This window comes from Callionymus lyra, chromosome 1 (genome assembly GCF_982586985.1).
Source record: "Callionymus lyra chromosome 1, fCalLyr1.hap1.1, whole genome shotgun sequence".
Lineage (NCBI taxonomy): Eukaryota > Metazoa > Chordata > Actinopteri > Syngnathiformes > Callionymidae > Callionymus > Callionymus lyra.
In genome coordinates, this window is record NC_141818.1 from 49568041 (window position 1) to 49595029 (window position 26989).

The following is a 26989-nucleotide window of genomic DNA, read 5'->3' on the forward strand; positions in this document are numbered from 1 at the left end:
TTAATCTGTGAACGTTTGTTTGTTCTAAACGCACGACCTTTGACCTGAACCTATAGTTCTCCGGATCGAAAGCGTCTCAAAATCGAAACAAACATTCAACTGAACGCTCTTACATTTTGAGCGACAGGCGTCAGGAGGACGTCTTCTCCTCGAAGGTGGGGTAGGTGCTCCTCAAAACGCCGTGACGGAGGAGGGGGAGGGGGAGGGGGCGGGGCAAGCTTGATTGACATGTGACTGTCACACGATGTTTTGCGACTTCTGACCAGGAGACAAAGATGTTTAGTGTTTGATTGACTGGGCGGCGGCGCAGGATCGACGGCTGCGATCAATACGATGGAATACGATCGATCGATGGATCAGGTTTGAACGTTCGACGAAGCGGTTCATTGACCAGACGAGCGAGCGTGACCTTGGTTGTGAAATCCTCGTGTCATTACGATTATTATCGACCAAAGTCCATCCTTCGAGACCAATCGTCCGATGTCTCAGCGACGCTCGTCTTCACCTGGTCAGGTGTGACATCATCATCATCGTCGTCGATGACGTCATCGATGTCAGTCACGACCCTAAAATGACGTTGGTTTCTTTATTTCTCCTTGAACTTTTGAGTGACAGCTCAAACATCTGTTGCACTCTGGGTAAATAAACTCTGACCTTTGTGCCCGATCGATGACCGCCTCGGGTCCAGCCTCCTGATTGGTCGGGTCCGTCTGCAAAAAAACCTTTGCTCAGCAGATTTAAACGGTTCCGGTCCAGGTGAGCCCGGAGAAGACTCGACCCCCGACATGTGCCTGACCCTGAAGCTGACGCTGCTGCTCTTGAGCCAGGCGGCTCTGTACGCGAGTGTGACGCCCAAGAAAGGTAGATCAGAACGTGTTTGTTTGTTCCTCCGGTCGACCTCGCTCTCCCGGCTCTGTGTCCAGTGTGCGGACGTCCTCCCGTCACCGAGGGCGTGGACGAGCTGAGCCTGAAGCGGGTGTACGAGGCGGGCGAGGAGGTGACCCTGGCGTGCGAGCGGGGGTACCTGCCCTCCACCGCCTCGCCCCGGAGGATCTCCTGCACCGCCACCGGGGACTGGACGCCGTCGGATCTTCTGTGCTCGCGTGAGTCACGACATCAGATTCTGCTTTGATGGACACTCTACTGTGTGTAGGTGTGAGTGTGTGTGTCAAGGTTGTGTGTCTTTGTGTGTCCGACCTCACGACCCTGAGAATCAGTGAAGGAATGAAACAATTCATGAACCAACATACGAGGAACCAGCGAAAGGAAACAACAAAGACAGAACAAACGAACAAACAAACAAAGAAGGAGCGAACGAACACACTTACTGACAAACAAAACAACAGACGAACCAACAAACAAACAAACCAACAAACAAACAAACTTACTAACGTATAAACCAACAAACAAACAAACTTACTAACGTATAAACCAACAAACAATCAAACAAAACTATAAACCAACAAACAAACAAACCAACAAACTAACAAACAATCGAACAAAACTATAAACCAACAAACAATCAAACAAAACTATAAACCAACAAACAAACAAACTAACTAACGTATAAACCAACAAACAATCAAACAAAACTATAAACCAACAAACAAACAAAACTATAAACCAACAAACAATCAAACAAAACTATAAACCAACAAACAAACAAACTAACTAACGTATAAACCAACAAACAATCAAACAAAACTATAAACCAACAAACAAACAAAACTATAAACCAACAAACAATCAAACAAAACTATAAACCAACAAACAAACAAACTAACTAACGTATAAACCAACAAACAATCAAACAAAACTATAAACCAACAAACAAACAAAACTATAAACCAACAAACAATCAAACAAAACTATAAACCAACAAACAAACAAACTAACTAACGTATAAACCAACAAACAATCAAACAAAACTATAAACCAACAAACAAACAAACAAACTAACTAACTAACTAACAAACCTATAAACCAACAAACAAACAAACCAACAAACTAACTAACGTATAAACCAACAAACAATCGAACAAAACTATAAACCAACAAACAAACAAACCAACCAACAAACTAACAAACAATCGAACAAAACTATAAACCAACAAACAATCAAACAAACAAACAAACAACAAACTAACCTATAAACCAACAAAAAAACAAACCAACAAACTAACAAACAATCGAACAAAACTATAAACCAACAAACAATCAAACAAACCAACAAACCTATAAACCAATAAACAATCGAACAAAACTATAAACCAACAAACAATCAAACAAACCAACAAACCTATAAACCAATAAACAATCGAACAAAACTATAAACCAACAAACAATCAAACAAACAACAAACTAACCAACCAACCAACCAACAAACAAACCTATAAACCAACAAACAATCAAACAAACAACAAACTAACCAACCAACCAACCAACAAACAAACCTATAAACCAACAAACAATCGAACAAAACTATAAACCAACAAACAAACAAACCAACAAACTAACAAACAATCGAACAAAACTATAAACCAACAAACAATCAAACAAACAAACACACCTATAAACCAACAAACAAACAAACAAACCAACCAACAAACAAACAAACAAACCTATAAACCAACAAACCAACAAACCAACAAACAAACAAACCAACAAACTAACAAACAATCGAACAAAACTATAAACCAACAAACAATCAAACAAACAAACACACTTATAAACCAACAAACAAACCAACCAACAAACAAACAAACAAACCTATAAACCATCAAACCAACAAACCAACAAACAAACAAACAAACAAACCTATAAACCAACAAACCAACAAACAAACCTATAAACCTATAAACCAACAAACCAACAAACAAACAAACAAACAAACCTATAAACCAACAAACCAACAAACAAACAAACAAACCAACAAACAAACTTATAAACCAACAAACCAACAAACAAACAAACAAACCTATAAACCAACAAACAAACAAACAAACAAACAAACAAACAAACCAACCAACAAACAAACAAACCTATAAACCAACAAACCCCTGAGTTATCTATCATAACCTCAGGTTCTACGAGTTGGTGCGAAGCCCTCCAACGGCTTCGCTATGGGTTTACCCCGAGGCACCGCCTCGTCTCTGAGAAAGCTTAATGAACTCGCCACCCAGCAGGGGGCAGTCCACTTCCTATAAAGGCGGGAAGCACCCGCCGCACTTTCTCCAACTGAAAACTCAGCGAGAAGGGCGGCCGCTGGGCGACGAGGTTGGAGGGCTTCGCACCAACTCGTAGAACCTGAGGTTATGATAGATAACTCAGGGGTTCTACGTCATTGGTGCTCCGCCCTCCAACGGCTTCGCTATGGGTTTACCCAAAAGGCGAAGCCTGACGGGATAAATGTACCCCCAGCTGGACGCCGCTCCTGGAGCAGCATCACTAGGGCCCCGCCGGCCCAGGGTCCAAACCCACTTGAGCCGTGGGCCCTGAGGGGGGCACAACAGCGCTCAAAACAGTATGAGCTACTGATCCCGCCGTTACGTCGAGGAGATAGGCCTTAGCGAAGGTAGACGTGGACGCCCAAGAGGCAGCAGAGCAGATATCCTCTGCTGCCACACCCCGCAAAAGAGCCACTGAGGCTGCCACGCCACGGGTGGAATGTGCCCTCAGACCGCTAGGAGCGGATCCACCCGCTGCTCGGTAGGCCCGGATAATGGCCGATCTCACCCAATGAGAGAACCTCTGGGGGGAGACCGCCTCTCCCCGCCGGCATCTACCGTGGCAGACAAAAAGGGCATCAGAGCGCCTAAACTCGGCCACCCGCCGCAAGTAACAGGCCAACGCCCTCACTGGACACAACAGGTGGAGACGTTCCTGACCCGGGTCCGAGTGAGGCGGCGGGTGAAGGCCCGCAGCGTGAAGGTCGTCGCCCGGAACAAGGAACTCAGAATCTTCGGGCGGAACGCTGGGTTAGGACACAAAGACACCGAAGACTCCTCGACGCCAAAGGAAGACACTCAGGGCTAATGGAGAGGGCACAAAGCTCACTTGCTCTCTTCGTGGTTGTTAGTGCCAGAAGGAGCGATACCTTGAAAGACAAGATATCCAGTGGGACTTGGTCAAGAGGCTCGAAGGTCGGGCCTGTGAGAGAGTCCAGTACCAACTGGAGATCCCACTGAGGGCTGGAAGGCCTTGCAGGAGGTCGAAGCCTGCAGGCACCCCGCAGGAAACGCGCCACCAAGGGGTGGGCGCGAACCGAAGCACCCTCAAAACCGACATGCCTCGTCGCTATGGCTGATGCGAACACTCTCAGTGTCGCCACAGTCCGCCCGTTATCCAGCAATGTTGCAGGAAAGACAGGATAGCGGAGACCAAACAAGAGCTGGGGTCCAAGGACCTGTCTGAACACCAGCGGGAGGAAATCCCCCACTTTGAGGCATAAAGCCTGCGTGCTGACGGGGCCCGGGCGTTCTCCAGCGTGTGGAGAACGTCCGGGTCCAAAGTCCCGATCAGCTCGTCCCGTGCAGGAGCCACACCTTGAGAGGCCGGCCCAGCACCGGGGGCGCTGTCAGAGTCCCCCCCCGCCTGACACAGGGCAGCGGGGCCCCAAGGGATGGCCCACGGGGCCCCGACCGCCATGCGCACCAGCTCTGGGAACCAGAGCGCCCCCGGGGAGTCTGGTGCCACTAGAATTAACCTCAGCCCCCCCCCCGCCTCGTCCTCCGAATCAAGGGGGAGAAGGAGCCGCGGAGGAGGGAAGGCGAACAGCAGACCGACCGGCCACCTCGAATGGGCTAAAGCGTCCACGCCTAGTGGGGGGCAATCCGAAGCCCTTAGGGAGAACCAAAGAGGGCATTTGAAGTTCTCCTTGCTGGCGAAGAGGTCTGCAACCGGGTGACCGAATCGAGACCAGATCTCGCTTGCCACTGCCTCGGATAGACCCCATTCGTCCTGGACGGCCCCCTTCGACAGTCTGTCCGCTACTGCATTCAGCTCGCCCGGTACGTGTTGGGCTCTGAGCGAAAGCAGGTGACAGTCCGCCCACAGCCAATCTTCCTTGCCACACTCAGAAGGGCTGGGGATCTGACTCCACCTTGGCGATTTACGTACGCCACGGCGGTGGAGCTGTCTGATAGGACTAGGACGTTGGACCGTGACAGTTGGGGAGAGAGGTGAAGCAGGACATTGTGAATCGCCTTCAGCTCTAGCCAGTTTATGTGTCTGAGCACCGGACTGCTCCAGACCCCACTGGCGTAGGCCTGACCCGAGGTGCCTCCCCACCTGTCAGAGAAGCGTCTGTAAACACTTGAGTGCAACGAAGGACGCAACCCAATGGAACTCTCCGCCTGAGGTTGGCGTGAGAGTTCCAAAACTGGATGTCCTGCAAAACCCGAGCGGGAAGGCGCACTTTCCGACCTCTTTCCCACTTGAGGTCTAGCTTGAGACGACCAAACCATCTCTGAAGCTCCCTTATGTGCAGCAAGCCCAGCCGAACAACCGTGTGGGCTGCCGCCATGAGCCCCAGGAGGGACATAACAGTGCCTGCTGTTGTCACGTGACACCGAGCTTCCAGCAACTGTGTTGTCAGTCGGAGAATGGGCTGGATACGCACGTCCGGGAGGCGCGCGTATCCTTCCTCCGAGTTCAACAGTACCCCCAGGTAAACTAACTGTTGAACTGGAGTCAGAGCGCTCTTGCTGAGGTTCACTGTGAACCCCAGGGTGGCAATATGGCTCAACACCTTCTGTGTGTGAGCGTAACTTCCTGCCTCTGACCTGGCAAGGATCAACCAGTCGTCCAGATAGGTCAAGATCCTTACCCCACTCACTCTCAATGGCTCCACTGCCGCTTCCACACACTTGGTGAAGGTCCTGGGTGCCAGAGAGTAGCCGAACGGGAGTCGAGTGTATTGAAACACCCGACCCTCGAGGGCGAAACGCAAGTACTTTCGATGTCTCTTGACTATCGGTATGTGAAAGTACGCGTCGGTCAGGTCGATAGATGTCATCCAATCTCCTGGACTTACACCTGAAAGCAGTTTCTTGACCGTCAACATGCGAAACGGGCGGGTAGCTATGAACTTGTTCAAATAGCTGAGGTCCAGAATGGGCCTCCAACCCCCGGTCTTCTTCGCCACGAGGAAGTACCGGGAGTAAAACCCTGTCATCATCTCGGCTGCAGGGACCAGTTCTATGACCTCCTTCTGCAGCAGAGTAGACACCTCGTTTCTCAAACAGGATCATTTCTCCTGCTCCGCCATACGCGTCCAGAGAATCCCTGAAAACGCGGGGGTTGACGGGCAAAAAGTAGCGCATAGCCCCGCCTGATTACTCCCCCCAGCCAAGTGGGTCTTAGAAGTAAAACCAGGCGACTCCAAGCCGAATAATGTTCTGTCAGAACCGCAGCCCTGGCGAACCTTGGGTAGTCCTCCGGCCCGCCCCCCAAGGGCGGGCCGTAGACGAAAGGGCATCACACAAGCCGCGTCTCTATCTCTTGAATCCACCGAGCATGTACTCGAGTTGGATTCACTAGAACCCCCACTCTCATACATAAAACCGGCTCTGTGGGAGAAGCGCGCAAGTGCGCGTGAGACACCTCAGATGCGCGTCGTGCGTGTACCCTTCCCCCCCCCGGAAGTCTTCCCAACTCCCTGAGCACTTCTTAGTGTCACCGGAGCTGACAAAACCCGCGATGTGGAGGAATGTGCTGGAGAATTAACCCGGAGCTGAAGTGAGTTAGGTCGCGCGCGCGTCGGCACCGCATCACTCACCCGGTCCCGTACATTCTCAAGCTCCGCTGGCGGTCCGGACCTGCTCGTCACTCGTGAGATCCGACCGCCACGCACCTCTCCAGTTGATCGACCAGACGGGGCGGAAGTTCTTCGCCCTCGCCTGGTCTCAGGACGGCGAGAAACTCGCGCGTAAAAACACCAGGTTGCGTCAGTTCCAAGGCGTTTCTCCGCCGCCAAACGTGACGTCCTCCATGGTGCCAGTGCTTGTAGACAGCGCTGTGGGGGAAGGAACAACCTCCGGTCAACATAGACATGTCTGGACTAGTTCCACTCACCTCCGCTGTCAAGCTCTGTCGGGCGCGAGCGCTGGTCGACGCGGAAGTAAACACAGCTGACTCAGCCGGTCTCGCGGACCTCTGCTCGTCTGTAAACAAAACACATGTGGTTGGAGTCTGCCCCTCATTCGTGTGGACAGACTCCGTTATTACAGTCTCGGCATGACCCGGGCGAAGAGGTTTAAACCCTCCTTCGAACTGTGTTCTGAGAGGAAACTCTCGCCGTCTATGAACGGCGGAGCATGTTAGCTTAGCATTAGCGGCGAAAGTCTCTAATGACGCCTGTGAATACGTCACACTCACAGGCGGAGCCACATGCACACTACTAACATCTCTCAGAACGAACCACAGAACGTCATACGTTCTCTTGTTTTATTCCCGACACATTCCCTTGAATGAATAGGGTGGAGGAGCCCTCGGCCGTCGCTCTGCTGCGGCTGCTGGCTCCCCGGCTCGCGCTGTGGATCTTGGCGACGCTCACTCGTCGCACGCCGCCGCTGTTGCCGATGTTGTTGGTGCTGCTGGGGTGGCTGGTCTCTGGTGACGCTTCCCCCCAGCACCAGATGATGATGCCGACGAACGGGATCTCCGTCTCCGCGTATCCCCGTCGCGCCTCGTCATCACGCCAAACGTGACGTCATCCATGACGTTTCTCCGCCAAACGTGACGTCATCCATGGCGCCGGGATTTTCTTGACAACGCTCATCGGCGGTCAAACCCCGTCAGCGCATGTCAACACGGAAGTAAACACAGCTGATCAAACCGGTCTCGTGGACATTTGCTCATCAGGCCGACGAACGGGATCTCCGTCTCCGCGTATCCCCGTCGCGCCTCGTCATCACGCCCATGCAGGTGATGGCGGAGCTGCGCCGCTTCCTGCCGGGCCATTCCTCTCAATGGTGCGTCCGTTCCATGGCGTTTCTCCGCCAAACGTGACGTCATCCATGACGTTTCTCCGCCAACGTGACGTCATCCATGACGTTTCTCCGCCAAACGTGACGTCATCCATGACGTTTCTCCGCCAAACGTGACGTCATCCATGACGTTTCTCCGCCAACGTGACGTCATCCATGATGTTTCTCCGCCAAACGTGACGTCATCCATGGCGCCGGGATTTTTTTGACAACGCTCATCGGCGGTCAAACCCCGCCAGCGCATGTCAACACGGAAGTGAAGTAAACACAGCTGATCAAGCCGGTCTCGTGGACATTTGCTTATCTGGAAACAAAGCACATGGTTGAGTCTGCCCTTCGTTCGTATGGACAGACTCCGTTATTACAGTCTCGGCATGACCCGGACGAAGGGGTTTAAAACCTCCTCCGAACTGTGTTCTGAGAGGAAAACTCTCGTCGTCTATGAACGGCGGAGCATGTTAGCTTAGCATTAGCGGCGAAAGTCTCTAATGACGCCTGTGAATACGTCACACTCACAGGCGGAGCCACATGCACACTAACACCTCTCAAGTGAACCCGTCGAGTGCCGCAGGAGGGCCATGTGGCCTGCAAGAGATACTTACCTGATCGCTCTCGCATACCCCATGGTCGACTCCATGCAGCGAGCCAGTCGTCCTCCTCGTCGACGTCTGTTCATGACCGATGGACGACTCAGCTCGACTCATCAGGGCCCAACACGTTGGTACGTGAGCTTGTCGAGTGCAGCGCACAGGACTGCCATGTTGTTTTCTTAAACAACACGGCAGTCCTGTGTTGATCATAATCATGATCTGAGGCGGCGTGGGTCGACAAGCCTCGAACGCTTCCCAACACTGTCAAAAGCCGTGGGAAGCGCTCGGAAGGCCACATAATCATCACGTGTGATTTGGGCCTCTAGGCAAAACGAAGCAGACATGTGTGTCTCCTCTTCAGGGAGTCTTCGTGCACACATGGTTCACTTCAATATTCATTCGCCATCATTACATTCCACTGTCAGGAGCTTTCTCGCTGAGTTGAAAAAGGAGAAAGTGCGGCGGGTGCTTCCCGCCTTTATAGGAAGTGGACTGCCCCCTGCTGGGTGGCGAGTTCATTAAGCTTTCTCAGAGACGAGGCGGTGCCTCGGGGTAAACCCATAGCGAAGCCGTTGGAGGGCGGAGCACCAATGACGTAGAACCAACAAACAAACAAACCAACCAACCAACAAACAAACAAACAAACCTATAAACCAACAGACAAACAAACCTATAAACCAACAAACCAACAAACAAACAAACAAACAAACAAACAAACCTATAAACCAATAAACCTATAAACCAACAACAAACAAACAAACAAATAAACAAACAAACCAAAAAAACAACAAACCAACAAACAAACAAACCAAAAAAACCAACAAACCAAAAAAACAAACAAACCAAAAAAACAACAAACAAACAAACCAAAAAAACAACAAACCAAACATTTCTTTCTTCTCAGCAAAAATGTGTTCAATCCCTCGACCCCTGCAGCCGTTAGCAATGGGACGAACTGAAGCTCCGTTTAAGAGCGTTCTTAACTTCACCTGTGATGACGGGTAAGATATGTCATGTTGTGTTTGTTTCATATATGTCATGTTGTGTTTGCTTCATATATGTCATGTTGTGTTTGTTTCATATATGTCATGTTGTGTTTGCTTCATATATGTCATGTTGTGTTTGCTTCAAATATGTCATGTTGTGTTTGCTTCATATATGTCATGTTGTGTTTGCTTCAGATATGTCATGTTGTGTTTGCTTCAGATATGTCATGTTGTGTTTGCTTCAAATATCTCATGTTGTGTTTGCTTCAAATATGTCATGTTGTGTTTGCTTCAGAAATGTCATGTTGTGTTTGCTTCAAATATGTCATGTTGTGTTTGTTTCAAATATGTCATGTTGTGTTTGTTTCAAATATGTCATGTTGTGTTTGCTTCAGAAATGTCATGTTGTGTTTGCTTCAAATATGTCATGTTGTGTTTGCTTCAGAAATGTCATGTTGTGTTTGCTTCAAATATGTCATGTTGTGTTTGCTTCAGAAATGTCATGTTGTGTTTGCTTCAGATATGTCATGTTGTGTTTTCTTCAGATATGTCATGTTGTGTTTGCTTCAGATATGTCATGTTGTGTTTGCTTCAAATATGTCATGTTGTGTTTGCTTCAGAAATGTCATGTTGTGTTTGCTTCAGATATATCATGTTGTGTTTTCTTCAGATATGTCATGTTGTGTTTTCTTCAGATATGTCATGTTGTGTTTGCTTCAGATATGTCATGTTGTGTTTGCTTCAAATATCTCATTTTGTGTTTGCTTCAAATATGTCATGTTGTGTTTGCTTCAGATATGTCATGTTGTGTTTGCTTCAGAAATGTCATGTTGTGTTTGCTTCAGATATGTCATGTTGTGTTTGCTTCAAATATGTCATGTTGTGTTTGCTTCAGAAATGTCATGTTGTGTTTGCTTCAGATATGTCATGTTGTGTTTGCTTCAGATATGTCATGTTGTGTTTGCTTCAAATATGTCATGTTGTGTTTGCTTCATATATGTCATGTTGTGTTTGCTTCAGATATGTCATGTTGTGTTTGCTTCAAATATGTCATGTTGTGTTTGCTTCAGATATGTCATGTTGTGTTTGCTTCAAATATGTCATGTTGTGTTTGCTTCATATATGTCATGTTGTGTTTGCTTCATATATGTCATGTTGTGTTTGCTTCATATATGTCATGTTGTGTTTGCTTCAAATATGTCATGTTGTGTTTGCTTCAGATATGTCATGTTGTGTTTGCTTCAAATATGTCATGTTGTGTTTGCTTCAGATATGTCATGTTGTGTTTTCTTCATATATGTCATGTTGTGTTTGCTTCATATATGTCATGTTGTGTTTGCTTCAAATATGTCATGTTGTGTTTGCTTCAGATATGTCATGTTGTGTTTGCTTCAAATATGTCATGTTGTGTTTGCTTCAGATATGTCATGTTGTGTTTGCTTCAAATATGTCATGTTGTGTTTGCTTCAAATATGTCATGTTGTGTTTGCTTCAGATATGTCATGTTGTGTTTGCTTCAGATATGTCATGTTGTGTTTGCTTCAGATATGTCATGTTGTGTTTGCTTCAGATATGTCATGTTGTGTTTGCTTCAGATATGTCATGTTGTGTTTGCTTCAAATATGTCATGTTGTGTTTGCTTCAGATATGTCATGTTGTGTTTGCTTCAGATATGTCATGTTGTGTTTGCTTCAGATATGTCATGTTGTGTTTGCTTCAGATATGTCATGTTGTGTTTGCTTCAAATATGTCATGTTGTGTTTGCTTCAGATATGTCATGTTGTGTTTGCTTCAGATATGTCATGTTGTGTTTGTTTCAGATATGTCATGTTGTGTTTGCTTCAGATATGTCATGTTGTGTTTGCTTCAGATATGTCATGTTGTGTTTGCTTCAGATATGTCATGTTGTGTTTGCTTCAGATATGTCATGTTGTGTTTGCTTCAGATATGTCATGTTGTGTTTGCTTCAGATATGTCATGTTGTGTTTGCTTCAGATATGTCATGTTGTGTTTGCTTCAGATATGTCATGTTGTGTTTGCTTCATATATGTCATGTTGTGTTTGCTTCAGATATGTCATGTTGTGTTTGCTTCAGATATGTCATGTTGTGTTTGCTTCAAATATGTCATGTTGTGTTTGCTTCAGATATGTCATGCAAGGAGCCAATGAAAGTCTTTGTCAACACGATGGAACCTGGAGTCAAGCGCCTCCTCTCTGTAAAGGTATCCAGTGCTTTAGTGTTGGTGTTTAAAGTCTTGTCATCGCACAGAGAAACACTTTTCTAGAAGTCACACTCGTCGTGACATGTAAGGTATCGTCCATTTCAAAAGCACTTTCAGTAACGGTGACGTGAACAGATCCTGTAATGCTTTGCCGCCCAGCAAAGCGATCACAGCTGCGGATCACTTAATAGAGCAGCGTGTAGAAAGGCATCATGGGAGTCGATGGAGTCGGGTTAGGTCCACGTGTCAGTGACAGACTCGACTGTCTTTCGCTCACAGCCGTGAACTGTCCGCTGCCGGCGGCGCCGAGAGAAGGAAGGATCGTCCACGACAAGAACCCCACCGGGACCCAGACCATCTACGGGCAGGGCTGGACGTACGAGTGCAACCGGCCCAAGGCCCCGAGCTTCGAGAGAGGCTTCTGCATGGCCGACGGAACCGTCCCGCCGCCTCCGGTCTGCGGAGGTTCGGCAGGTTTTCATCGCACGCAACTGTTGGAAGTACTCTAACGTTTCTGTGACCTTCTTCAGAGGTCAGCTGTCCCATTCCCACCAACATTCCCAACGGATTCATCACCTTCGCCGTCATGAGGACTCACGGCTACAAGGAGACGGTGAAGTACGGCTGCAACGAGAACTTTGTGCTGGATGGAGATGCAGAGAGATCCTGTACCAACACAGGGAACTGGTCGACCCCACCGGTCTGCAGAGGTAAGTACTCCTGTATGTGGAGTATTGTGGAGTACTGTCCAGTACTGGACACTGGTGTTGTGATAGTGTAGTAACAAGTATATATGTAGTATTATCCAGTACTTGACTCTGGTGTTGTGATAGTGTAGTAACAAGTATATATGTGTAGTATTGTCCAGTACTTGACTCTGGTGTTGTGATAGTGTAGTAACAAGTATATATGTGTAGTATTGTCCAGTACTTGACTCTGGTGTTGTGATAGTGTTGTAACAAGTATATATGTGTAGTATTGTCCAGTACTTGACTCTGGTGTTGTGATAGTGTTGTAACAAGTATATATGTGTAGTATTGTCCAGTACTTGACTCTGGTGTTGTGATAGTGTAGTAACAAGTATATATGTAGTATTATCCAGTACTTGACTCTGGTGTTGTGATAGTGTAGTAACAAGTATATATGTGTAGTATTGTCCAGTACTTGACTCTGGTGTTGTGATAGTGTAGTAACAAGTATATATGTGTAGTATTGTCCAGTACTTGACTCTGGTGTTGTGATAGTGTTGTAACAAGTATATATGTGTAGTATTGTCCAGTACTTGACTCTGGTGTTGTGATAGTGTTGTAACAAGTATATATGTGTAGTATTGTCCAGTACTTGACTCTGGTGTTATGATAGTGTAGTAACAAGTATATATGTGTAGTATTGTCCAGTACTTGACTCTGGTGTTGTGATAGTGTAGTAACAAGTATATATGTGTAGTATTGTCCAGTACTTGACTCTGGTGTTGTGATAGTGTAGTAACAAGTATATATGTGTAGTATTGTCCAGTACTTGACTCTGGTGTTGTGATAGTGTTGTAACAAGTATATATGTGTAGTATTGTCCAGTACTTGACTCTGGTGTTGTGATAGTGTTGTAACAAGTATATATGTGTAGTATTGTCCAGTACTTGACTCTGGTGTTGTGATAGTGTAGTAACAAGTATATATGTGTAGTATTGTCCAGTACTTGACTCTGGTGTTGTGATAGTGTAGTAACAAGTATATATGTGTAGTATTGTCCAGTACTTGACTCTGGTGTTGTGTTAGTGTAGTAACAAGTATATATGTGTAGTATTGTCCAGTACTTGACTCTGGTGTTGTGATAGTGTAGTAACAAGTATATATGTGTAGTATTGTCCAGTACTTGACTCTGGTGTTGTGATAGTGTAGTAACAAGTATATATGTGTAGTATTGTCCAGTACTTGACTCTGGTGTTGTAGTATTTACAGACCACATGACTCTTGAAGTCATAACTACTTTCATTTGTTTTCAAACCAAAATATGTCCAAAAATCAGCTTTAAAAGCTGCTGGACTCACTGTATCCTCTCGTCCTCAGTCATCATTCTTCCTTTAGCTGTGGAGGACGTAACGACTGCTGACATCTAGAGGCCCAGAAGTTTAATTGCAACACAAAAATGAACAAACACTGAAAACATTTTCAGTTTTTTATTTACATTTTTTAATTAAAACCATTAAAGAACAATAACATGATTATTTCAAAGCAAAAGTATTTTTTCCAAAAGACATTTCGATAGAGTACTGTTGAATATCCATATACAGTATGAATGTTTAATATTGAAGTTAATCAACTTTGTTTAATGTTCCATGATCTAATATTTCACGTCCATCAGCGCCGTGCAAGGTCGGCATCAAGCGCGGTCGCATCTTCTACAACTCCAAGAAGATCTGGATCGCGGACTTGAAACCCAACAGAGTCCTTCACGGAGAACCCGTGGTCTTCTACTGCATGAACAGAACCGACAGGTGCGGCTTCCCCGTGGCCAGCACCTGTCGGGACGGAGTCCTGCCCACCCCGGAGTGTTATCAAGGTGAGCGTCGAGGGAAGTTGAAAGTACTGAAAAATAAGGTTTTTCTTTTTTCCTGGGACGCTTTCAGAGCCTGGTAAAGTGGAGTACTCCTTGAGACCCAAAACCCTTCCGTCGGAGATCGCCATGTGTGAGGCGACGGCTGTTTAAATGCTGCCATAAGAGGGCGCTGCATTTTCATTTCAACCGGAGAACTCAAAGTATCATGATGCGATGGTTCAGGCAGGAAATGAGTTATAAAAGTAAACTGTGTCGGTGAACTTACAAAATAAAAGTACGTTTGCAGACATTTTTTCATTCCAAACATCCTACAAACACTATAAATCAGCTGTTTTGATTGACACACGTCTGATCCAATCAAATCCTATTAGTGCTTCCACTCAGTGGGCGGAGCTTATGTCAAAGAAAGCGTCCCATTGGTTGATGTTGTAATTCGAGGTCCAATCAGCTGGAGCTTCAATGACATGTTTGTGTGAGTGTGTAGCGTCAATAAAGTTGTTGTTATGGTAACACAATCAAATAGATGGCAAGAGAGTCATGTGACTGATGACATCATCACTCTGTGACTGCGAGAGATATGATATGATTTGAAGAGAATAAACAACAACAAAAATAAAGATGTTTTAATTCATTTAATTTTAATTCAATTTTATTTAAAGTGTCTTATCATAACAAAGTTATCTCAAGACACTATACAGTTGAAATAAGACTACAGTTGATTAAGGAAAAATAGATCCAGCAATTCAACAAAGAGCAAGAAACAAAACACTGTACAGTGAGCAATGGCGAGGAAAAACTTCCTTTTAGAAGCAGAAACCTCGAGCGGAACCAGACTCATTGTTGACGGCCTGCCGCTTTGACCGGCTGGGAGGAAGGATGGGGGGGTAGACAGATGGATAAGGAGAGGAGTGAGGGGAATTATAGTGAGAAAAAAAAGAGGAGAGTGTAGGAGGGTCCATGGAGGTGCTGGAGAGAACTGATGACGTGGTGAAGATCCTGGATCAGCAGCAGCTCTGGAGGTCCTGGGGCTCCGGGAGAGAAATAAAAAGGTGTTTAAACTGCACAGGTGATGAATGTAATGCAGAAAAGAAGGATATACAGAGCTCTGTGTCTAAAACTCCTCCAGCATTCTCAGCCTATAGCAGCTAAGATAAACAGTTAAGTTAGTTATAGCAGCTAAGATAAACAGTTAAGTTAGTTATAGCAGCTAAGATAAACAGTTAAGTTAGTTATAGCAGCTAAAGATAAACAGTTAAGTTAGTTATAGCAGCTAAAGATAAACAGTTGTGTTAGTTATAGCAGCTAAAGATAAACAGTTTTGTTAGTTATAGCAGCTAAAGATAAACAGTTAAGTTAGTTATAGCAGCTAAGATAAACAGTTAAGTTAGTTATAGCAGCTAAAGATAAACAGTTGTGTTAGTTATAGCAGCTAAAGATAAACAGTTTTGTTAGTTATAGCAGCTAAAGATAAACAGTTAAGTTAGTTATAGCAGCTAAAGATAAACAGTTGTGTTAGTTATAGCAGCTAAAGATAAACAGTTTTGTTAGTTATAGCAGCTAAAGATAAACAGTCAAGTTAATTATAGGCTTATCGAAAAGTAAGGTTTTAAGATTGTTTTTAAACATAGAGAGGGTGTCTGCCCTCCGGACTGAAGCCGGTAGTTTGTTCCACAGCAGAGGGGCTTGAAAACTTAAGGCCCTGGCTCCGAATCTACATTTAGAGATTTGTGGTATAACTAATAGATCAGAGTTTAAGGATCGTAAGGTCCTTGAGGGTTGGTAAGTTTGGATTAAATCTTTAATGTATGTTGGTGCTAGACCATGTAAGGCTTTATAGGTTAGGAGAAGGATTTTAAATTGTATCTAAATTCTACAGGAAGCCAATGTAGGGAAGACAGTACAGGTGTGTTCGCGCCTCTTAGTCTTAGTCAGGACACGAGCTGCAGATGAATGAGCTGAAGATTCTGAGAGACTTTTTAGAACATCCTGACAGAAGAGAGTTACAATAGTCCAGCCTGGAGGTAACAAAAGCATGGATGAGCTTCTCAGCATCTAAAGGAAGGAAGTGCCTGATTTTTGAAATGTTACGAAGGTGGAAGTAAGCAGTCCGTGAGATTTGTTTTAGTTGTTTAAATGATCCTCGTCAAAGCATACATCCAGATTCTTTACAGTGGTGCTCGTAGCAGGAGCAAGTCAATTTTGTAAAGATCATTAGTTAATGATTGTCTGAGATGTTGCGGACCAACTAGTAAAACCTCAGTCTTTTCCGAGTTCAGTAGGAGGAAGTTTTTGGTCATCCAGGACTTGATATCTGTAATACAGGACTGTAATTGTGTAGCTGTTGATATGTGTAATACAGGACTGTAGTTGTGTAGCTGTTGATATGTGTAATACAGGACTGTAATTGTGTAGCTGTTGATATGTGTAATACAGGACTGTAGTTGTGTAGCTGTTGATATGTGTAATACAGGACTGTAATTGTGTAGCTGATTTCTTTCATCTGGCTTCATGGACAAGTAAAGTTGGGTGTCATCAGCATAACAGTGAAAGTTTATAGAGTGTCTTCTAATCAAGTCCCCTAGTGGGAGCAAATAGATTGTGAATAGCATTGGACCAAGAACAGAACCTTGTGGGACACCATAGCTGACCTTAGTGTGTGTCGATGAGAGGTGGTTGACATGTACATAGTGCGTTCTATCCGACAGGTAAGATTTAAACCAGTTAAGAGCAGTTCCACGAATGCCTAAATGGTTTTCTAGCCTCTGTAGAAGGATTTGGTGTCAACAGTGTCAAATGCAGCACTGAGATCTAGAAGAACATGAACTGAAACATGGCCCTGATCAGAGGCCATCAGTAGGTCGTTACTTACTTTTACCAGGGCGGTCTCTGTGCTGTGGTGTTCCCTAAAACCAGACTGAAACACCTCAAATTGATCATTGTCCTGGAGATAATCACAGAGCTGACTTGTTACCACTTTCTCCAGAAGTTTTGAAATGAAGACAAGATTAGAGATAGAACTATAGTTAGTGAGGACCTCTGGATCAAGAGATAGAACTATAGTTAGTGAGAACCTCTGTATCAAGAGATAGAACTATAGTTAGTGAGGACCTCTGGATCAAGAGATAGAACTATAGTTAGTGAGAACCTCTGTATCAAGAGATAGAACTATAGTTAGTGAGAACCTCTGGATCAAGAGATAGAACTATAGTTAGTGAGGACCTCTGGATCAAGAGATAGAACTGTAGTTAGTGAGGACCTCTGGATCAAGAGATAGAACTATAGTTAGTGAGGACCTCTGGATCAAGAGATAGAACTATAGTTAGTGAGGACCTCTGGATCAAGAGATAGAACTATAGTTAGTGAGGACCTCTGGATCAAGAGATAGAACTATAGTTAGTGAGGACCTCTGGATCAAGAGATAGAACTATAGTTAGTGAGGACCTCTGGATCAAGAGATAGAACTATAGTTAGTGAGGACCTCTGGATCAAGAGATAGAACTATAGTTAGTGAGGACCTCTGGATCAAGAGTGGGTTTTTTAAGCAGAGGTTTAATTACTGCAACTTTAAAAATCTGAGGCACATGATGTTATTGACAAGTTAATAATGTCAAGTTACAAACACACATTAAAGAAACTCTTTGTTCTTCTTATCAAGCGTCGACACTGGATTCTCTGGAACATCTTCGTCTCTTTCTCAAGAGTTTCTGCTCGTAAACGTAACCTTTTCTGCCTCTTGACACTCGTGTGGAAATAAACGAGTTCAACTTCCTGTCAAAGGTTTTCAAAATAACACGTAACAAAATAAAAGCATCAAAATCCTCGCATTTACAAGAGTAGAAATGTTAGAACGATGAGAGACATTTAGAAACACTGTGTTCTCGTGTTGAATACATCTTTATTGAAGCAGTCGCTGATGAGATCAGAAAGAAGATTAAAAAGGAGATTTTTGACCTTGTTTTCTGGAGAAAATATTTGAAAAGACACATGATTGAGAAACAGAACCAGACTGAGGAGCAGAAAGAAGGAAAAAGAATAATATGTGACATAAACTCATCGACTTCATCTCTACACAAAGAAAACTGGAGTCTTTTATTGGAGGTCAAAGGTTAAACTTTATTGACACTGAAGAGCAAACAAGAGTCACAATGATTACAAAGAAAGATTCATCCAAACACTCGTGGATCATGTTGACGCTCAGAGAGTCTCTGGCTGAACATCTGCTGGAGACACTTCCAACATCTGCACTTCCTCCACAGGTGCTGGGAGCTGCTGTCTGCTCCTCTGGACCACAACAACAACAACAACAACAACAACAACAACACACGTCATGAAGATCACGACACTGAGCATCACAGACCGCACTAGATGGTGATCAACCTCTGGCTCTCCGAACTTTACAAGGGTCTTAGATGTGAACACACAACGATCGTCTTTCATAACCAAACACCAGAAGTCTCCGCTGTGTTCCAGAGAGATGTTAGTGATCACCAGGCTCGAGTCGAAGATAAAGATTCTGTCTTTTTGTGCTTGATATGATACATGTGATGTTGTTCCTTCAGTTCTGTTTGTGTTCATGAACCAGAGGAGCAAACCAGTCTGTTTCCAGTCACATCCTAGAGTCACCTTCTCTCCTCCAGTGAAGAACACCTCAGCAGGCGGGTCAGACTCAGGACACACATACAGGTAGTATTTATCCTCCTGATCACTGCGATCACAGATGTATACACCTGTGTGGTCCAAGGTCAGTGATGGAAACATCAGAGTGTAGTTGCGGCTCAATTTATCTTTCATCTTTGATCTAATCCTCCACACATGTGGTTTGTTTCCAGTGACGTCAGAGCAGTTCAGCTCCAGACTCTCTCCCACCCACCTGTGAATGTAATTATCTTGTACATCAACACGAAACTCCTCCAGTACTTCACAGCTCTGATGGTTCTTCTGCAGACAGAAATAATAGAAGTCACCAGAACTTACACCAAACGTTACCAGAAGAGAAGTTTTGTTCTTCACTTGCTGTAGTTTGTACTTTGAAGATGTTTCATCATCGATTAAAGTTAATTCATAATTTCTTGTTCTGTCGTTATATTGACCTAAAGCCCACTGGACCCTCTGGTTTGGTCCCACACCCTCACAGTTCAGCTCCCATGTCTGTCCAAGATAAGGTCTCAAGACCTGACGTCTCATCATTCGTTCGTCACAAACCAGGAGAGTGAAGTTCTTCTCGTGCGTCACGTTGTTCTGGGTCCAGCACTGTTCTTGGTACTGACCCGAGTCTGAGACCTTCAGAGAGTCTATTTCATAAGAAGCTTCTCTCTGCAGACCAGAGTTATGGTTTTCTGTGTCTTCGTACTCGATGTATTTCACACTCTTGGTGACCTGGAGAACGTTCAACACGTCAGTTCAGACACGATCGAAGTCACACTCACTTGTACTCACATGATGTGAAGAGTTCCACAGAAGTTCCTTCTCCTCACCGATCCATCTGGAGATCAAGCAGACGTCATCAGCTGGTTTGTTCAGGATGAAGCGATGACGGTTTCCTTCCATCTTGAGGATCTCAGCGAGGATGTTGTTGGAGAAGAAGGTCACCAGCAGCAGCATCAGTGCAGCCATGTCTTCGTCTGTGAGTGAGAGTCGCCTCTGCAGCGACTTCATGATGTCAATCTCTTCACCATCAGCAGCTTCTCGCCTACGATTGGTGGAACCAGACGATAACAGGATGTTCTGTATCTACTTCCTGTTGGATTTATCAGATGTGAAGCAACAACGTGTGTGAACTCACATGATTGACACTATTTTAATGCAATAAAAACATAATTATTGCTTCTTTTTTTTTAAATAATAATTGGAATTAAAATATAACTTATATTGAATAATTGAAATTAAAATATAGCAAATATTGAATTAATGAAAATTAAATATAACAAATTGTGAATAATTAAAATATAAAAAATATTGAATAATTGAAATTAAACTATAACAAATATTGAATAAATGAAATTTAAATATAACAAATAGTGAATAATTAAAATATAAAAAATATTGAATAATTGAAATTAAACTATAACAAATATTGAATAATTGAAATCTAAATATAACAAATAGTGAATAATTAAAATATAACAAATATTGAATAATTGAAATCTAAATATAACAAATAGTGAATAATTAAAATATAACAAATATTTAATATTAAAATGTAAAAATATTGAATAATTGAAATAAAACTATAACAAATATTGAATAATTAAAATTAAAATATAACAAATATTGAATAATTAAAATATAAAATATAAAAATATTCTTCTGTCTTCGTGGAACCAGACGATAACAGGATGTTCTGTATCTACTTCCTGTTGGCTTTATCAGATGTGAAGCAACAACGTGTGTGAACTCACATGATCGACACTATTTTAATGCAATAAAAACATAATTATTGCTTCTTTTATATAATAATTGGAATTAAAATATAACTTATATTGAATAATTGAAATTAAACTATAGCAAATATTGAATAATTAAAATACAACAAATATTGAATTATTAAAATATAGCAAATATTGAATAATTAAAATATGACAAATATTGAATAATAACAATTAAAATATAAAAAATATTGAATAATTGAAATTAAACTATAACAAATATTGATTAAATGAAATTTAAATATAACAAATAGTGAATAATAAAAATATAACAAATATTTAATATTAAATGTAAAAATATTGAATAATTGAAATTAAACTATAACAAATATTGAATAATTTAAATCTAAATATAACAAATAGTGAATAATAAAAATATAACAAATATTTAATATTAAAATGTAAAAATATTGAATAATTGAAATTAAACTATAACAAATATTGAATAATTGAAATATAACAAATATTGAATAATTAAAATACAACAAATATTGAATTATTAAATAATAGCAAATATTGAATAATTAAAATATGACAAATATTGAATAATTACAATTCAAATATAAAAAATATTGAATAATTGAAATTAAACTATAACAAATATTGAATAAATGAAATTTAAATATAACAAATAGTGAATAATTAAAATATAAAAATATTGAATAATTGAAACTAAACTATAACAAATATTGAATAATTAAAATATAACAAATATTGAATAATTGAAATCTAAATATAACAAATAGTGAATAATTAAAATATAACAAATATTGAATAATTGAAATCTAAATATAACAAATAGTGAATAATTAAAATATAACAAATATTTAATATTAAAATGTAAAAATATTGAATAATTGAAATTAAACTATAACAAATATTGAATAATTAAAATTAAAATATAACAAATATTGAATAATTAAAATTAAAATATAACAAATATTGAATAATTAAAATATAAAATATTCTTCTGTCTTCGTGGAACCAGACGATAACAGGAGGATGTTCTGTATCTACTTCCTGTTGGCTTTATCAGATGTGAAGCAACAACGTGTGTGAACTCACATGATTGACACTATTTTAATGCAATGAAAACATCATTATTGCTTCTTTTATATAATAATTGGAATTAAAATATAACTTATATTGAATAATTGAAATTAAAATATAGCAAATATTGAATAATTAAAATATAAAAAATATTGAATAATTGAAACTAAACTATAACAAATATTGAATAATTGAAATCTAAATAAAACAAATAGTGAATAATTAAAATATAACAAATATTTAATATTAAAATGTAAAAATATTGAATAATTGAAATTAAACTATAACAAATATTGAATAATTGAAATATAACAAATATTGAATAATTAAAATACAACAAATATTGAATTATTAAATATTGGCAAATATTGAATAATTAAAATATGACAAATATTGAATAGTTACAATTCAAATATAAAAAATATTGAATAATTGAAATTAAACTATAACAAATATTGAATAATTGAAATCTAAATATAACAAATAGTGAATAATTAAAATATAACAAATATTAATATTAAAATGTAAAAATATTGAATAATTAAAATTAAAATATAACAAATATTGAATAATTGAAATATAACAAATATTGAATAATTAAAATACAACAAATATTGAATTATTAAAAAATAGCAAATATTGAATAATTAAAATATGACAAATATTGAATAATTACAATTAAAATATAAAAAATATTGAATAATTGAAATTAAGCTATAACAAATATTGAATAATTAAAATATAACAAATATTGAATAAATGAAATTTAAATATAACAAATAGTGAATAATTAAAATATAAAAAATATTGAATAATTGAAATCTAAATATAACAAATAGTGAATAATTAAAATATAACAAATATTTAATATTAAAATGTAAAAATATTGAATAATTGAAATTAAACTATAACAAATATTGAATAATTGAAATATAACAAATATTGAATAATTAAAATACAACAAATATTGAATTATTAAAAAATAGCAAATATTGAATAATTAAAATATGACAAATATTGAATAATTACAATTAAAATATAAAAAAAATATTGAATAATTGAAATTAAGCTATAACAAATATTGAATAATTAAAATATAACAAATATTGGATAAATGAAATTTAAATATAACAAATAGTGAATAATTAAAATATAAAAAATATTGAATAATTGAAACTAAACTATAACAAATATTGAATAATTGAAATATAACAAATATTTAATATTAAAATGTAAAAATATTGAATAATTGAAATTAAACTATAACAAATATAGAATAATTCAAATATAGAATATAAAAATATTCTTCTGTCTTCGTGGAACCAGACGATAACAGGATGTTCTGTATCTACTTCCTGTTGAATTTATCAGATGTGAAGCAACAACGTGTGTGAACTCACATGATTGACACTATTTTAATGCAATAAAACATCATTATTGCTTCTTTTTTTTTATAATAATTGGAATTAAAATATAACTTATATTGAATAATTGAAATTAAACTATAGCAAATATTGAATAATTAAAATTAAAATATAACAAATATTGAATAATTCAAATATAAAATATTCTTCTGTCTTCGTGGAACCAGACGATAACAGGATGTTCTGTATCTACTTCCTGTTGGCTTTATCAGATGTGAAGCAACAACGTGTGTGAACTCACATGATTGACACTATTTTAATACAATAAAAACATAATTATTGCTTCTTTTATATAATAATTGGAATTAAAATATAACTTATATTGAATAATTGAAATTAAACTATAGCAAATATTGAATAATTAAAATACAACAAATATTGAATAATTAAAATACAGCAAATATTGAATAATTAAAATATGACAAATATTAAATAATTACAATTAAAATATAAAAAATATTGAATATTTGAAATTAAACTATAACAAATATTGATTAAATGAAATTTAAATATAACAAATAGTGAATAATAAAAAATATAACAAATATTTAATATTAAATGTAAAAATATTGAATAATTGAAATTAAACTATAACAAATATTGAATAATTTAAATCTAAATATAACAAATAGTGAATAATAAAAATATAACAAATATTTAATATTAAAATGTAAAAATATTGAATAATTGAAATTAAACTATAACAAATATTGAATAATTGAAATATAACAAATATTGAATAATTAAAATACAACAAATATTGAATTATTAAAAAATAGCAAATATTGAATAATTAAAATATGACAAATATTGAATAATTACAATTAAAATATAAAAAATATTGAATAATTGAAATTAAACTATAACAAATATTGAATAATTAAAATATAACAAATATTGAATAATTGAAATCTAAATATAACAAATAGTGAATAATTAAAATATAACAAATATTGAATAATTAAAATATAACAAATATTGAATAATTGAAATCTAAATATAACAAATAGTGAATAATTAAAATATAACAAATATTGAATATTGAAATCTAAATATAACAAATAGTGAATAATTAAAATATAACAAATATTTAATATTAAAATGTAAAAATATTGAATAATTGAAATTAAACTATAACAAATATTGAATAATTAAAATTAAAATATAACAAATATTGAATAATTCAAATTAAAATATAACAAATATTGAATAATTCAAATATAAAATATTCTTCTGTCTTCGTGGAACCAGACGATAACAGGAGGATGTTCTGTATCTACTTCCTGTTGGCTTTATCAGATGTGAAGCAACAACGTGTGTGAACTCACATGATTGACACTATTTTAATGCAATAAAAACATAATTATTGCTTCTTTTTTTTATAATAATTGGAATTAAAATATAACTTATATTGAATAATTGAAATTAAAATATAGCAAATATTGAATAATTAAAATATAACTTATATTGAATAATTGAAACTAAACTATAACAAATATTGAATAATTGAAATCTAAATATAACAAATAGTGAATAATTAAAATATAACAAATATTTAATATTAATATGTAAAAATATTGAATAATTGAAATTAAACTATAACAAATATTGAATAATTGAAATATAACAAATATTGAATAATTAAAATACAACAAATATTGAATTATTAAAAAATAACAAATATTGAATAATTACAATATGACAAATATTGAATAATTACAATTAAAATATAAAAAAATATTGAATAATTGAAATTAAACTATAACAAATATTGAATAAATTAAATTTAAATATAACAAATAGTGAATAATTAAAATATAAAAAATATTGAATAATTGAAACTAAACTATAACAAATATTGAATAATTGAAATCTAAATATAACAAATAGTGAATAATTAAAATATAACAAATATTAAAATGTAAAAATATTGAATAATTGAAATTAAACTATAACAAATATTGAATAATTAAAATTAAAATATAACAAATATTGAATAATTCAAATATAAAATATAAAAATATTCTTCTGTCTTCGTGGAACCAGACGATAAAAGGATGTTCTACGTCTACTTCCTGTTGGTTTTATCAGATGTGAAGCAACAACGTGTGTGAACTCACATGATTGACACTATTTTAATGCAATAAAAACATAATTATTGCTTCTTTTATATAATAATTGGAATTAAAATATAACTTATATTGAATAATTGAAATTAAAATATAGCAAATATTGAATAATTATAATATAAAAAATATTGAATAATTGAAACTAAACCATAACAAATATTGAATAATTGAAATCTAAATATAACAAATAGTGAATAATTAAAATATTACAAATATTTAATATTAAAATGTAAAAATATTGAATTATTGAAATTAAACTATAACAAATATTGAATAATTGAAATATAACAAATATTGAATAATTAAAATACAACAAATATTGAATTATTAAAAAATTGCAAATATTGAATAATTAAAATATGACAAATATTGAATAATTACAATTAAAATATAAAAAATATTGAATAATTGAAATTAAACTATAACAAATATTGAATAAATGAAATTTAAATATAACAAATAGTGAATAATTAAAATATAAAAAATATTGAATAATTGAAACTAAACTATAACAAATATTGAATAATTGAAATCTAAATATAACAAATAGTGAATAATTAAAATATAGAAAATATTGAATAATTTTAAACTAAACTATAACAAATATTGAATAATTAAAATATAACAAATATTGAATAATTGAAACTAAACTATAACAAATATTGAATAATTGAAATTTAAATATAACAAATAGTGAATAATTAAAATATAAAAAATATTGAATAATTGAAACTAAACTATAACAAATATTGAATAATTGAAATCTAAATATAACAAATAGTGAATAATTAAAATATAACAAATATTGAATAATTGAAATCTAAATATAACAAATAGTGAATAATTAAAATATAACAAATATTTAATATTAAATTGTAAAAATATTGAATAATTGAAATTAAACTATAACAAATATTGAATAATTAAAATTAAAATATAACAAATATTGGAATAATTCAAATATAAAATATTCTTCTGTCTTCGTGGAACCAGACGATAACAGGATGTTCTGTATCTACTTCCTGTTGGCTTTATCAGATGTGAAGCAACAACGTGTGTGAACTCACATGATTGACACTATTTTAATGCAATAAAAACATAATTATTGCTTCTTTTATATAATAATTGGAATTAAAATATAACTTATATTGAATAATTGAAATTAAAATATAGCAAATATTGAATAATTAAAATATAAAAAAATATTGAATAATTGAAACTAAACTATAACAAATATTGAATAATTGAAATCTAAATATAACAAATAGTGAATAATTAAAATATAACAAATATTTAATATTAAAATGTAAAAATATTGAATAATTGAAATTAAACTATAACAAATATTGAATAATTAAAATTAAAATATAACAAATATTGAATAATTGAAATATAACAAATATTGAATAATTAAAATACAACAAATATTGAATTATTAAAAAAAATAGCAAATATTGAATAATTAAAATATGACAAATATTGAATAATTACAATTAAAATATAAAAAAATATTGAATAATTGAAATTAAGCTATAACAAATATTGAATAATTAAAATATAACAAATATTGAATAAATGAAATTTAAATATAACAAATAGTGAATAATTAAAATATAAAA

At 37.4% G+C, this 26989-nt stretch overlaps 2 protein-coding genes across 2 annotated transcripts; one reads left to right on the forward strand and one right to left on the reverse strand.

The window, feature by feature from the left end:
* Positions 1-753: 753 nt before the first annotated feature.
* LOC148090016 (beta-2-glycoprotein 1-like) lies at positions 754-14627 on the forward strand. Its single transcript, XM_087811257.1, has 8 exons — positions 754-861; positions 924-1103; positions 9483-9579; positions 11710-11786; positions 12066-12251; positions 12317-12496; positions 14148-14345; positions 14413-14627. The coding sequence occupies exons 1-8, from the start codon at positions 786-788 to the stop codon at positions 14490-14492; spliced, it is 1074 nt and encodes a 357-aa protein (XP_087667383.1). The 5' UTR covers positions 754-785; the 3' UTR covers positions 14493-14627.
* A 3832-nt stretch (positions 14628-18459) lies between these two features.
* LOC148090017 (uncharacterized) lies at positions 18460-19953 on the reverse strand. Its single transcript, XM_087785568.1, has 2 exons — positions 19779-19953; positions 18460-19718 (listed from the first exon to the last, which is right to left on the reverse strand). The coding sequence occupies exons 1-2, from the start codon at positions 19941-19943 to the stop codon at positions 18537-18539; spliced, it is 1347 nt and encodes a 448-aa protein (XP_087641694.1). The 5' UTR covers positions 19944-19953; the 3' UTR covers positions 18460-18536.
* Between the last annotated feature and the right edge of the window lie 7036 nt (positions 19954-26989).

Excerpts from the sequence above, each read along its gene's own strand:
- LOC148090016 (XM_087811257.1), top strand. The coding sequence starts at position 786 with ATGTGCCTGACCCTGAAGCTGACGCTGCTGCTCTTGAGCCAGGCGGCT. Across the intron at positions 11,787-12,065 it reads AGCGCCTCCTCTCTGTAAAG|CCGTGAACTGTCCGCTGCCG; the intron begins GTATCCAGTGCT and ends TTTCGCTCACAG. Across the intron at positions 14,346-14,412 it reads CACCCCGGAGTGTTATCAAG|AGCCTGGTAAAGTGGAGTAC; the intron begins GTGAGCGTCGAG and ends GGACGCTTTCAG.
- LOC148090017 (XM_087785568.1), bottom strand. The coding sequence starts at position 19,943 with ATGCTGCTGCTGGTGACCTTCTTCTCCAACAACATCCTCGCTGAGATC. Across the intron at positions 19,719-19,778 it reads TGTGGAACTCTTCACATCAT|GTCACCAAGAGTGTGAAATA; the intron begins GTGAGTACAAGT and ends AACGTTCTCCAG.